Raw genomic sequence first — 15,232 nt, 5'->3', positions numbered from 1 at the left:
GTAGAAAAATGCATTCACTCCTAAAATAAGGAAAGAAGCGTTTTTTCTATTTTTTTTAGCCAACATATGATTTGTTAGGAGTGCGTTGTTCCGCAACATAACTTGTTTTTGAAGGAGGAAAAAATAACAATAATACACAAGTTCTTAGCAGACAGCTATTCCTCTTTGCTGACCTTGTATTGTTTTTTAACGTAGGGAATGCTGTTTAAATTTCTCTTCCAGGTAATTTTATATAAGATAGACTTTCAAGCATGTTTCCATTACTGTGAGTACAGAATTTAGTGACAAAACCAATTTCAGCTTAATGTTTTATTACACTTTCAGCAGAACAATGTAGCTATTACATTACAATCCTCAAGTGGCTCAAGATGTTTCTCCAAAGCGAAGGCTTGCTGGAATTACCCTTCTTGAAACTTGTGAAATTACCAATGTCCAGTGCTTCAGTAAAGATCCATAACTGAACCTACAGTTCAACTTACTGAAGTAAAAGTGGTAGTCTGCATGGTTGCGTGTAGTTACTAGTATATTATCATTTGTTCACTTTTGGAACAATTGACTTGGCTTGAATCCTATCAGATTTAGATGACTGCTGCTGTCAGTTATCCAACGTACATTTATAATGTTTATGTCCTAAATCCTTTGAGTCGGGGGGAGTGGCAGGATGCGATTAGTTTACATAGACTGGATGTTCCTTGTAAATGAAATGGACTTTAAAATTTCTCTAAACAGAGGACAGTTGATTTCCAAACTGTATTTTAAATACTTCTGACCTAGCTGTTCTCCACAGTTTTCTTGGAATTGTAATACTGACTGTGTGAGAGGCACAGTTATCTTTATTTCCAGATTGACTCTATAAACTTCCTTCTCTGTTCTTTCTAGTCATTTCAGTCAAGGCCGAAGCATCTGACTTTAGAAGAACTGTTTGGAACCTCTGTACCAAAGGAACAGCCTTTACCTCCATATCCCAATACAGAGAGAATGGAGAAGCTGCAGACTGACGCCTCTGCCAGGGAGCAGCAAAGCTTGCTTTTGCCTTTTTCCTTTGACCAGACAGCAGTAATACAACCACCACAAGGGAAATCGGAAAGTCCAAACATTAAAACTAGTGCCAATCCTTTGAATCAACAGGAATGTTTAACACCTATGCTTATACCTCCAGCTTCAGTTTCCCAGCCTGATGTTTCAAGCTATTCAGTTCGTTTAAGCCCTATTCTTAATTCAACCTCAGCAATGGATGCTGCCCCTGCTCAAATGCTTCCTGGCCTAAAACAAAACAACAGTATAATGCAAGTTATGCAGCAAGCTGCCAAGCAGATAACCCCACTAGTGAATCAGCCTTCTGAAGTGAACCATGCTCCTCAGAATCTAATGGCTGGCCAGAGCCAGCTTATAGCACCCTTAACATCAGCAAATACAGGAACTGTCTCAAGTACATCCCATACAAGCGTTGATCTTCTCCAGAAACTCAGGTTGACCCCACAGCATGACCAAATGCAACAGCAGTCTCTCACTAAGACTTCCTTAACACCAAACATCTCTGCCTCGGTTGGCCAGCTTGCAACACCAGAAAGCTTCAAAGAATCGCACAGTAAATCATCAACCTTAAGCAGCAAGAAAATACCTTCCCTGCAGGTATTCTTTGGGTTTTTATATCTGCACAGATTTAAGCTGTATAGGCTACAAATATTTTTCCATTTGAAAATATGCTTTTATATATCAGCTTTTTAAAAATAAGGGATTCTCATGTGTGACTGATCGGATTGCAAACCTTAAAATCTAATTCTTGTCGTTAGTATCTGCTAACAGTGACAGACTTATATATATAAAGGAAGGGTTTTTTCAGGCTGCTGCTGTTATTAGATGAATACATTCTAAGGAATTTGCCTGTACTCGTGTCAGAAAAATGCAGCTAAAATGTAACCGTCAGTCTCTTCTCAGATTACAGATTAATTGGTGCTATGAGAGTTAGTACTGTGGGATTATAGCCTGTGCCTTCTTTAAAGTACAAAATTAACAGTTTCTCCTGTTTTGGATAATTTTGCCGTGGATGTTTTATACCATTTCAGTATTGACCACTTCTGTTGGAAATTCCTGTGGGCTACACTGAGATATTGTTATTTATTTAGCAAAATGGATCATAAACTGATTTACTATGTCTAATTGACAACCTTGGTTTCTTTTATCCTAGAATCACTTTTAAAGGACCTTCTAAACTTTTTGTTTCTTGCAGGCCAATCTATGGCTTTGCATTGTAACCTTTCTGCCAGTTAGTGTTGCTCTGCTTTATTATTTGCTACCTCAGTAGTAAAGATGTTACTTTTAGATGATTGTTGTGTGTTTTTTTTTCCTCCAAAGGGAATAACTCTCTATAGTGCCTTTTTTGGAGGTTATCCAAACTTGGTTGCCTCTTTTAGTTGCAATCATGTAGACTAAGCCAAGGTTTGATCTGTTTTGCATCTGAGTACAGTGATAATGGAAGAATAAAAACTACCAAACAAAACTACTTACTGCTATATCTAACTTGTGAATTATGCTTTCTTTTCAAATTAGACTGTACAACAAAACAAAGAACCAGAAGTATTTCCACAGTCCAAGACTTTACCTAAAGCAGGTCAGGTAGGTGAATAAACACTTCAACACACTCCGTTTACTTGTAAAATAAAAGGCAAATTTTAAAACTCTGGTAATAATTGCTTTCTCAAATAGTCGTATTCCTTATTCTGACGATATCTGAAGTGCTTCTATTGGGCTACAATACAAGCTGTACTGAGTCAAGGAAGTATTTCTGTAGACTGCTATGAGTGAGTGCACTTTCCTCCTGTACAGTACAACCATTTTATGGTTGGTGCTAGTGCAGAAAGGACAATACATTTTTGGGTCTGCTATACTGCAGTACCATTCGAACTGGGTTTTTTCATTTGCTCTTTTTAAGTACTGTTGCTAGAACATTGTTGTGGGATGTATTAGCCTTATGCACCTCAGAGTTGGTTTCTGTAATAAAATGTCCACAGACCTGTAGAAGAATGAGATGGGGAAGGTGATTGTCAAAATATTCCCGTTTTCTCTCTCTTCTGTCCCGTTGTTTTAAAATGAAAGAAGTTGTGTACTTGAATATTTTAATTGTATTTCTTCAGTCATCTTAAAATATCTTCAAAATATCTTTGAAATGCTCAGATATTTTACTCCAAATTGTAAATGTAGTTGGAGACCATGGAAGTACAAAAACAAAACAAAAAAACCATGCTAAGGTTAGACTTTCTGTAAACTCCTAAGGAAGAAAATAATTTGAAAAACAAACAACAGAACAGCATAAACCCCACAGTCCTTTCATTACATAGGTGGAAAAGCTCATTTTCTGTGATATGTTTAAAAAAAAAAAAAAACAACTGGGAAGTAGCAACTGCATGGGAAAGGGGCTACATGTAAAAATACTGAAGGCTGTCAGCTTCTAAAATAAGAATTACTGTTCACATTGAATTACTTGGTAAATCACTTTTCATTGTGAGTAGCTATTCCGTAATGCTTTTCTGATTTCCTATAACAGTGGCTACATTTTTAAATTTGTCTATGCGAATTTCATCTGTTTTTCTTAATAACAGCATTCACTCCTTCTGGACACGGTGCTTATTAACTTTCTTTTCCTTCTGCAGGTTGCGCCTCCACAGTTTGTTACGGCCACAACTACAGTAACTCCTTCAATCCTCTTGTCTCCTAGTGTTTTTCAGCAGTCAGCTACAAAACCTACTGAAGTGGAAAATAAAGCCAATTCTTCGTCACCTTTAACTCTTGGAACAACAGAAATTCAAACAGTACCTCTTACTGTTCTCAGTAGGTCTCAGCTTCAGGAAGCACTGATACATCTGATAAAGGTCCTGTCTGTAGAAAACTCAATATCTGAGGGGTGGGGTTCCAAGTACAGTAGCCAGTACTAAGACTTCGGTTGTGAAATGGGAGACTGGCAAGGACAGAGTTCTGCTTGACATCTCCTTTCACACACACATAAATTTGTTAACACTGGAGGAAAGAGTTACGTGTTGTAGAAGCACTAGTATGAGGGGTGAGGGTTGGGTTTCTCTTAAGCGTTTCTGCTTTCCTGGGGAAAGCTTTCCTGTTGCCAGTTACTTTGAACTGTTCCTAATCTTTAACATGAGTGCGTATATTTGAAATGGAAGTTACAAAAAGTTCTAGTTGTGCCATTCCTACTGACTAAAAAGTTCAGTTGAATTAAATCTGTAACGGGAGTAGCTGTACAGTGAAATCAGTGGTGTTACAGGTAACAAACAGAAGTTGCCGTGGATGACAGCCATTCTGTGTTAGTTCAGGATTCTCTAGCTTTCTCCGTGCTGATTCTCACCTTAATGGTCTGAAGAATGTCGCTGTGGTGACTTCAGAGAGCTGACTGGAATACTTGTCTCTTCTTTACATACATAGAGAGCTGTATATTGGCAACAGTCAGTGTACCCCCACAGCACAGGAGTACTTGCAGAGAGCTCCAAGCAGAACATATATATTCACTGTGTAGATTTTTGTAAAAAAGGGTACTACATCTTCAGCCTAGATAATTACATACCATCTGAAGGAGTGCGACTCAGGAAATATCTCTAAATGCTGTCTGAAGACTAAACAATTTCACTTCCCAGTAATTCTTTGACGCAGGAATTTTTATATAATACACTGCAATCCTTTTCAGGCTGATTTTGCAGGCAGAACTAACTCATGTAATTTGTGACAGTTCTACAGACTTTATTTGGATGTCTGTATACTGGATGGAATTTACTGTGTCTTAAGTTTTTTGTACTCTTCTCAAAGAAAGTGCACTTCATGGAAGAAAGTGAAATTCTGTAGCCAGGGCTGACCTTGTGGCTGCTGTTTTTTTCATCTGAGTTTCCAGTGTGCTTAGTAATCACTTTAGCTGCCTTCGCAGTTTCATGGTTCAAAATCTGTGTGTTGTCCATACAGTGCTGCCTTTCGTACAGGTAGGCAGCTAATTCCCTTACCTCAACCCTCAAATAGATAGCAGTATGTTAAGAATCTTTATGCACAACTTAAACTGTGTTAAATTTTACTTTTTTTTCATCTTTTCACTAATGTTTCTGATGTTTTTTTCCTGCAGAATGATTCCCGTTTTCTCAGCACTATTCATGAAGTCTACTTGCAAGTCGTAACCAAGAATACAGACAACATTAAGCTATAATCGAAGCTAAATCTACTTAGAATATTACCACTCTAGAAATAATTATGCCTCATCTATAAAACTAATATTTTTTTAAAAGAATATTTAGTTTTCAATGTCTTGAATTTGAACCTGTTAGGAAAGACTATTCCTTGAATACTTTTAAAAAGTAATGTTCTCAGAAGTGATTTAGGTTTTCACTGTGATCATCACCAGCAGACCTTTCTTTTTATTGGGGGAGAGGGGGACTTAATTTGCATATGAGCTTTCATTAGCATTAGTGATCATGCAGATATTTGCTCCGGCTTTTGTTCCTAGCTGTATTCGCCTTTCAGGGGTTACAGACTACGTACAACTTACCGAGCCAATACGTAGTACAGTACACTACACCACGCCGGAACAAGACTCGGTTGTGGGAACCTAGTTCCAGTTCTAAGGTGAGAGCTGAATGCCTTGTGACTAAGGTGGCAGTTGTGGGGAAGAGAGGGATTTAGAAGCCAGGCCTTTGCAGCTAAATCTTTTAACAAAAGGTTTAAAAATGTGATTTGCTCAGTACATTAACAGTCTCTAGCTAATGCACATCACCTCATCTTTTAAATATTCCATTAATCTTACCGCTTCTCCATGTCTGACATCAGGCAGATATCCAAGTGAGTAAGGCCATTTTCTCTAAAAAGGTGTAATTGGAAATACACAAAATCTTCAGTGATTGTATTATTTTTAAGCAACAGAATAGTTCTGTTCTAAGTTGAAGTTCTTTCAGTGTAAGCGTAGGTAGGAGACCACCACTGGAAGACCACTGTCCTGTTCAGTAGTGTATGATATGACTGAAATACTTTGTTTCCCTCTTAAGGATGGACCATATCTTATTTGGATTTCATTCCTCAGTTGTATTGTAACTGCGGTGTTGAAAACTAGCAGACAGGGAACAAATGCATGCTCTTCTCTTGGCCTCTCTCCAAATTATATGTCCATACTTTGTGCTCTGAAATATATCTAGTTAACATGTTACTGCTTTTTATGTATTATTTTGTAGTTCAGTATTGTAAGAATTTAATATCATACTTTCCTATTTGAAATCAGAAAGGTTTCTAACTATATTTTCTTATGCTGCTGTATTGGTGTACCCATGGCTTGTATTTATTTATTGGAGTTACACAAAAGTCATTAACAAGACTTCAGGTCTGAACTTCGTCCAGCAATACTAGTTTTAAAGGATGCTTTTGCAGTTGAAAAAAAAAGTTTTGGTTTATTGAGTAAAAAGCTAGTCTGTAGTGAGTTATGATGCACTGCTTTTTGCCCCCTCCCTCAAGCACTATTGAAATTGAAGAAGAAAACTTAGTTCCTTAAGAAAGAAAAAAACATGTATGTGCATGTACCCTAAGGATTAGTAGAGGTTAACATAGTCAAGGTATACAGTCATTTTGTTGCAAACTAGCAACTGAGCTTTAATTGTAACTTTTCACAGATTGGTATGTTTTAGATAAACAGATACTTACGTTTTTATGTATTTGATCTATTTTAAGTTTTTTCATAGGTTTTTAGTGGAAAAATATATTTTTGTTTAGCACTACCTGCCTTCTGAAAAGTTCTTTGCAGCCTTTGAGTTCAGGGTTTCCGGTTAAAATATATAGTATTTTTGTTAGAAAATGTGCAGGATTCAGGGAATTAGGCTAATGTCATGCACATTCATCAAGAAATTTATTGGCTTTAATTTAATTGTAGCATTTGAATTCAGCAATATGGACTCTGCGCCTTGCTAAGGAAGATGGGAACTTCCTACACAAATTCTAGAGTTATGATACTGTACATGGACATAAACAGTGAGACTCAAATTAGGTCTAAAGTCTCAGTTAATTTAGTGGCTCTTCCAGAGAAACTTCTATTAAAAGGAACAAACCAATGTGCAGTTCCCATGGGGGAAAAGGATGCATAGCCTAAGCCAAATACAGAGCTACTTTTTCAAAGATGAAGTTCGTAACTCCCTGGTTTTTACAGACAATTCCCAGTTTCTTTGAAGGAAGATTTGATATGAGTTTCTAAGAATAGAAATAATTAATGATATTTGTTGTTAAATACGGTCATATCCAAAGATCTGTAGAAACAATAGAGTTGTATTTTGAGTTCTTAAGTGATATAGAGTTGAGAAAAATACTGCTTAGAGCAGCAATGCTATTATGAGAGTTTGACTCTGCTCTGACAGCTGAATATCCTTGACTTGTTTTTTGTTGTGCACTAATAGCAATAAGTTATCAGTTCCCCCAGCTATAAAAATGAATTGGAAGAGAAACAATAAAATCACTTTTACTACAAGAAAACTTGCTCATCTTGAACACCTGCATGCATGTTTGGTCTGGCCTCTACCTATAGCTGGCAGGCACTGGGACTAAGCTAGGTGTCCTCCAGTACACTGCAGAGTTAGTCTGTCATTTAGGAGTAATGAGATAAATCTCTTCAGTGAGAAGTTAGTGTAAAACACAAGCTTAACTACAGTGTAAAACTTGAATTTATTTTTAATGCAGACTGTGTTAGTTAAATACTTTAATTTCCTGATTATCTTAATTTTTTGCGTAAACCTAAAATTACCAGCTTGTCAACATACTTGATTTGTGTTAGCCACATGTAGCGATAACTAGGGCATATAGAAGTTACCATGGGGTCATCACAGCAAATTTTCACCATTTTCAAGTGTAGAGTTTTTGGATCTATTGGCTTAATGGGATTATACCTATTAGTTCTGAGAACGAGAAGGTTTGCTTAGACTTTACTCCTCACATGAATTGCATTGTCTAAGCATGTCTTCTGTGGCTAGTGTTAAGTCACTTTAATTCAAAACTAAAAGTTAAGCCTAATCAAAAACAGTTCTAAAAATATGCAGCTGCTGATTTATTCAGGAAAATCAAAATTCTCAGTTTTGTAGTTAGACTTTATCTGCTGTTATTTAATAATGCTAAGTTTATATGAAAGGTGCCTAACATCTGTAACTTAGAAGCAGTGTATCTTTCCAAATTTAACAAGATTTGGAGAATGATTGAATAACATTTTAAAAAAAAACTAAGTTGTTTGTTTTGGTTTCTTATATATGTTTAGCTTTGTGCATAAATATTTAACATCTGCTTCTGGTTGTATCTCGTTTTTTGCTTGCATTTCTAATTGCTTCATTTTGGTGTATTTCTGAAACCCTTTATGCCATGTATAGTCACTGATACACTCTCTAAAATATTTTTAGAAGCAAATGTTAATTTGGGCCTTCTTGTTTTTATGAGTATTGCAAACACATACCCACCTTTTTGCCAGCTATTTGTGTTGCTTTGAACAGCATATCTTAACAGGAGGAATGTGTGCAATATGTATCACCTCAGTTTTGTCTGGCAATGTTACAGAACTGTTAAGATGGAATATCTTCCAAGTTGGAGAAACTGCAGTATCTTTAATTTGGTTGTCTATTTATATTTATCTAGTCAGTGTATGGGCATATGGTTGTTTGGTTTGTTGTTTTGGGGTTTTTTTGTTTGTTTAATGTGCATTATGTGCTTTTAGCAATTCCTGAGTTTTACCACTTTAGTGTGTGCACCGGTTCTGAACCCATCTGCATGTTCTTTGAGTATGAAGACCACGGGGAAGGAGGGCTTCAGGAAAAATTTCTGGAAACTGGGGGTGAGAGTAATTTTAAGTCAGTAAATGTAGATACTGCTTCATTAACATTTTTAGTATGGTATGGATTTTATAGCACCTATGTATGTTTGCAGTTATTAAGTTATTGCATAAATGTTTAAGAATGAACATTTTTCATCCAAAATTTTGTATGTTTGCAAATATATTTTTGTAATAAAACCTCAAAACAAATGTTTCAGCACCTCCTAAAATTGTGTAGTGTTTCATTTTATTTCTAGAGCTCAGGGTTAGTGTTTTCCAGACAGGTAATTCAAACGTCAGTTCATACTGGGGGCAAAAACAATGCCACTTTTTCGTGAAAGAAATGTCCTGCTAGAAGGACGGTTGAGAATAACATCTGTCACTTGCAATAGCTTCTGGCCTTCCTCTGTATTGCTTGCATTTGGAATCTGATAAGCTGACCAATTTCCTTTCCATTAAGCAATGCAGCTGCAGGTTCACTGTTCCGTAAGTACAGCTCCAAGTGGTTTTAGTGCCTTACCGCTTTCTTGTTACGTTGTTTTTTATATACTACCCTCTCCCCCCATCCTTAGAGACATAGCACATGAAACTCAATGAATCCAGTGCTAATCTTTTAGCTAATCTCAGTTTAATCATAGACTTGGGAAACTGAAGTTAGTTGTCATCTTATCTGATTGCTGTCATGTAACTGTTATACCCAAATTTCACAAAGTAAAACAGAGAGGCTGATAAGGAGAGAAAAAATATAGCAGAGGTTCTGTTGAAAAGGTTGTGAAATGAAACAAAACCTTACAGCAAATTCTCATAACTAGGTGCTTGCATCCATTTTAACTACCCAAAATAACTGGAGACTGTGAGGCATACCCCATGTTGGGAGAGGTTACTGAGGAGCAGTGTTTGTTGCTCTGCTGGTTCATGCTGAAGTGGCTTCTGTGCTCCAAACAGAAGCACCATAACAACAAGTACAGAAGTCATGTATTTTCTTTAAGGTAATTGAGGAAAAAGTGGAAACAGCCTGAAATCCAGCATTAACTTCTGTTAGATACTGTGTCTGTTTGGTCAGCGTTGAAATAGTTTGTGGTGGTGGTGGTGCTGTTAAACTTTGTCTTCTCTGGATCTAGGTGCTACTGGTTATTGTTATTCCTCTGATGTGCTCCCCTTTGGTTTAGGAGATAAAGGTAATACCTCTGGTTTGCTTTGTGTGACTACAGATAAACTGACTAGCTCATGTTCATGGGCCAAATTAATTGGAGTCACATTTTTGGTAAGGATTCAGCTCTACTTCATTCTCAATGTATTAAATACCAGAGTGGGTTTACCAACAAATCATTTTTAGAGAATAGGAAGCCTGTCATCATTCATACAACTTCCATGTTTATGAACAGGATGCAGTCAAGCCACTAAATACAGTTTTTAGCACAGTGGAGATGCTTTTCTCTGTAAACTTTAACAACTTAATCTGAAGTTCAAAAGATTAGGAAGTGTAACAGTTCAGCTGGTGTGTTAAACATTTTATTTCCCCTATTTTCACCCAACCTGAAATGAGAATCAGATCTTTTCACTTTTATTCACTTTAATCAACTTTTTGAGGATTGAACTTCAGTTTAGCAAATGTACTAATTTCAGACAGTTAAACCACAGTGATAGGTAACTGAAACATGGCTATTAAATGTAAAGTTTATCCTTTTCAGGCAACTTAAAAAAAAAAGACTCAGAATACTTCTAAATAGGCTTAAAAAGCATTAAAAAAGAGAGCAGTTACTGCATTTCTGAAAGACTGCTTGCAGTAAAAAGAGAACCAGCAAGTAAGAGATTCCTGAGAAGTGAATGAGGAAAGGAACAGCAAAAGCATGCATGTAAATATGAAATGAAATATTGTAGAGAGACAAGTACAGCCTGTGAAGGTATTTCCTAAAGCACAGAAGAATTTATTTACAGTTTTGTATAGGTACTGCTCTTTGATATCTTAAGGTATTTCCAAAACTCAAAGGAGGCTCGCCTATAAGAATCACAAATATTTTAGGATGTATTCATAAACAGACTACTCTAATTCTTGGTGTAGCAATACGTGATTTGCTACATCTGTGATTTTTAATCTTTAGGTACCTTGAAGCAGCGTAATGGAGTTGCCTGATTCATAACAGAAGGTAGTTTGTGTTTTTGCTTTCTGTCCTCAAATAACATCTCAAAATCTGCTGCTTAGACCATGACTGTTCATACCTAGCTGCTCTTCTTCAGTTAGTTCAAATAAACCTTTAAAAATATTTCTTCCATAAGCTATTCTTTAAAATTCAAGAAGCACCATTTTCAAAATAAACTTTGGGAAATATAACCACAAAGGAGTAAGCTTCCTTTATATGCAGACTGAAATGAAAGCACTTGCCCTTGGGCCTCGCTCAGAAGTGCGGGTATGTGATGTACATGCACGAGTTCGTTTCTTTTCTCCTCATAAATAAGTCAAGAAGCTTTGAGAGTAACAACAGAGTAAAGATCTCCCAGACTGCCTTATGTATGCAGAGCTCTACATGGTCTTAATTTAGAGAGCATATGGCTTGCACATCCTGCTTTACTACTTGCGGTTCGTAAGAGGGATGGGAAAGGCTTAGCAGGTTATCCACCTGGCTTTTTCATGCAGACTGAGATTTATGGGTAATGCTAATTGTCTTCTCTACTTTGTAAGCATCAAGTTAGCTTCTGCTCTCTAGAGGTGCAGTTTTTCCACGCAGCAAGTGCTGCAAAGGAATACTCCTGTATTCGAAATTTACCACGGGAGTTGAATTAGAAGGTAAAGCTTACAGGGTTCAGATGTATATAGAATTTGGGGGTGTTTACAGCAAGCCCTGCTCCTGGATCTTCAAAATGAAAGGCAAGAGGTGTCTGTTCTAAGTAGAGAAGGAAAACCTGCCACAGTAGAAACCCTTAGAGAACACTAAAAGTCCTGGTTAAAAACTCATGCAGAACTTTTATTAAGGAGTTAGAAATAAATATAGGTCAGTATTCTGCAGATATGCAGCTGTCTGAACAAATCTGGTAATACAAGACATGAAAGTTGTGAAGATTGCATGTTGCATGGTGACTGAGCCTGGGCACAAGGTATAGCTTCATGTGTAGTTTTATTGTAGTGACTTGGACTACAGCTGTTTCCATGCAGATTGTATCATTTCTTGCTACTCTTGATGCTGTGTTGCACAAAAATTGGATTTTTTAACACATTTTTTCAAATTCATTAGCAGCTAAATAATGTTATTACTGAAGTCTAACTGAACAATGTCTTCTTTGTACAAGTAAAGTCACTGTATTTTTGCACATGTGAAGGGATGCATAATGGTATGCGTAATTAAATAACTCTTTGGTATAAATCCTTCTCATTCGTTCTTCAACAGTTCCCTTTTTGAAGAGTTTCTAATGCAGCTGTTCTTTGGAAGGGCGAGAATGGTCAAAACATGTAGTGTTGCAGAGGACAAGCTGAAGAAAAATTCTTTCAGTCTCCTTCCCATGTGTCTGACGAACAAACAAATCCTGCTTCATTTGGTCATTATAACAATCTCTTTATTCTAAATTTACACAATTTATGAAAGTGCTGCTCTTTGAAATTTCTTTTAGTGTAAGTTATTGATGGTAACTTTAGTCTATCTGTATTGAACTTCGTTGCATATAGATATTCCTGAGCCTTTAAACAGGGCCTAAACTGGTGAAGCAAATTCCGAGCTTCTTTGAAGAGTGTGTTTTAGATAAGCTGAGTTATGAAGAATCAAATAGGGAAAGCAAATGTAAAGGAACATCTGTGGAGTATTTACATATTCAAGATCTTCTAAGCACAGACACAAGCAAATGCCTCAAACTCCTCCTATACTCATGTTTATGTTAACAGATTAATATGAAGAAATTGGAATGAGAAAACTCATTTTGATTGCAAATTTTAAAAAGCGCAGGTAACGTTACTAGCAGTTGTTTAGATTAAACTAATTCAAGTAGCTCCAAACCTTGCTGCATTAGCATTACACACTACAATTTAAATCTTGTATTTTTCCTGCATTGATAGCAGAAATACTTCCCTAAAAAGCCTGAAACAGCAGAGCCATTACCAAAACAAGTCACAATGAATTCCTTTTAACTACATAAGATGCATAATGATTTTTTTTCTCTGATAGGTTACATACTAGATAGAGGTAATTCTACAAATTTTATGGGATTTGCTGTTGGGTCTTTATGACACTTGACCTTTTTTTCTTTTTTCAGATAATTATATATATTCTACATGCACGTATCTTTTGCTTGAGTTTGCTCGTTCAGACATCAAGGGTGAATTGATTTTCCTGTCTGGGCACTTCTGGATCAGGTGCTGCATGAGAACTTTGTATTTTCCAGTTTGCTGCTTGTAGCTTGTGTAGCAGGACAATTGCTATAGATACTAAAGGATGTTTAAAGTGTTTCACATGCTCCAATGAGAATTGCAGAGCTGATGATTATTTCACAGCCTGCTGAATATTCTTCTCACAGGGTATTTACTTGAGCATGCACTTGGGCTGAACTAAATCCCTCACTACCACTGACAAAAAAAAAAAAAAAAAAGTATTTGTGCCCTCATACCTTACTCAAAATGAATTGAATCTCCAGAAAAGGTGCAGCACCAAATTTGGTCTGGAAATATACTGTATCTGCCATGCACTGAACTACAATGACTGGAATTCCACCTACGTAACTTGGTTTTTTTTGCGTGGCTTTTTTTTTTTTTTTCTGTAGGTAGCCTGCAAATGAAATTAAACCGTATATACTATACAGATGTTCAAGGCTAGCCAGATGACAGTCCATACCAGTAGTGATGGGCAGATTATGGTACGGTCTGGAAGCTGTGCAGTGCAGCAGTTGTGCAGGCCATCAGTCTCCTTCTGTGCCTTCACTCATTTCCTTTGCTTACTATTGATTGGATTTTGTAGACTACAAAGCTAGCTAACCATTCAGCACTCTAATAGACTTGGATTTGGAAATTTCTTCTGAGAACTGTTTTTAAGGTAAAACTGGGAGCACAGTTCCATAGTACCTAAATGCCCTGAATTTCTGTGGTGCTGAGTACACACAACTCCTGCTCTGGTAAACGGAGTCGCATCGACTTATGTCAGCAATGCATTTTTGCAGTATCTCAGCAAATGACAGCCATAGCTTGGCTTGCCTGTTTCTAGTGCACATAATGCCCTGACTGTGAAATATGTGGAGGAGGGGATGGAAAAATCCAATTGTTCTGTGTATGTATTTACTACATAAACTACTGTCCAGTAGTTTATGCTGAAGCTAACGAGATGTGATTGTATATACTGAAGCAAGACTGTTCGTACATTTGCATCCCTATTTTAACTGTACTGTACATGGTCTCAGGGGCAAATGCAAGAATGTGGAAGAAATGTTGACTGTTGTACACAGTGTATACCATGACTTTAGCTGTTGCTTTACAGTCCATCACACTGGATCAAAGTTGCAGAAATACATGCACTTCAGTAGTTCAAAGTGGAGGCATTGACACAAGGTGGCATTTCATCCTGTGTATGCCTGAGCTGCTGTTTTAACAACGCAATGTCATAAATAAGCGCTCAGTGCAGCATGAGGATTCAGGAAAAGAAGGGTGAGTTGCAGGCAGTAATCTGCCTATGACATTATCTAAGCTAAGTCTATCTTAAAGCCTTCATAACTATGGAGGAAACCGAGCTGTGAGCCATAGTAATACTAGTCTTATCCAGATCATCCCCCTTAGTTTCTTACTGGAGTCAAAAAACGAAGCACCACATGTCCAGCCTGCCAAGGCTGTTAAGATTGTTTTTGCCGCAGCACGCTTAGGAGCCAGTTTGGTAGACTTATTTGCAGTAAAGATTCTAGAGGACATTTTCACTTTAAGCAGAGTCTTGACTGCAGGGCTTACTCCTCTGCCAGAGAATAAAATCAGCCTGGGCCAATAAAGCCAAATTTGAGGTTGTAATCTAGTCAGTGTGTTCTTCATAGAACTGAGAAGAAAAACACAGCAGATAGACAAAGGAGGAGGGAGTGACAACCCTATTCCAGCTGAGCATTGTCTCACTTTGTCACAACCAAAGATGTGCGTAGAAAGAAACAAGTTAAAAGCTTGGAACTCTTCACAGTTTAGTTACTCTGCCTATACATAAAACATGGAGTAAATGAACTCATTAGAAACAAAAACATAGCGTAGAAGTGGCTTCATTGTTCTCATGCTACCTGCTTCCATTATGGTAATTTTCTAATAGCCATCTAGAAGGATGAAGTACATGTATATCTAAAATAAGCTTGTTTGTTTGTTTTATAGTACAAACATAGAATCATAGAAACAAAGAATCATAGAATCATAGAACATATGGGTTTACTTTTGGAAACTTAATATCTGCAGCTGAAATTGGAAGTATGTACATCCATATTTTC

At 37.0% G+C, this 15,232-nt stretch overlaps 1 protein-coding gene across 2 annotated transcripts in view; it reads left to right on the top strand.

Moving 5' to 3' along the window:
- The window catches only part of DCP1A (decapping mRNA 1A), a 33,283-nt gene extending 24,244 nt beyond the window's left edge, over nucleotides 1-9,039 (top strand). The window contains exons 7-10 of one of the 2 annotated variants that reach the window (XM_021409206.1): nucleotides 880-1,632; nucleotides 2,551-2,616; nucleotides 3,651-3,828; nucleotides 5,114-9,039. In XM_021409206.1, coding sequence (XP_021264881.1) covers nucleotides 880-1,632; nucleotides 2,551-2,616; nucleotides 3,651-3,828; nucleotides 5,114-5,118 — 1,002 coding nt within the window. In that variant the 3' untranslated portion in view covers nucleotides 5,119-9,039. Of the gene's footprint in view, nucleotides 1-879; nucleotides 1,633-2,550; nucleotides 2,617-3,650; nucleotides 3,870-5,113 lie in introns of both variants that reach the window. The other variant, XM_021409205.1, reaches the window with a different exon arrangement.

The sequence above is a fragment of the Numida meleagris genome, chromosome 11, assembly GCF_002078875.1.
Source record: "Numida meleagris isolate 19003 breed g44 Domestic line chromosome 11, NumMel1.0, whole genome shotgun sequence".
NCBI classification, from domain to species: domain Eukaryota; kingdom Metazoa; phylum Chordata; class Aves; order Galliformes; family Numididae; genus Numida; species Numida meleagris.
Note: the sequence above shows the minus strand (reverse complement) of the source record. Positions and strands in the feature narration are given on the sequence as shown.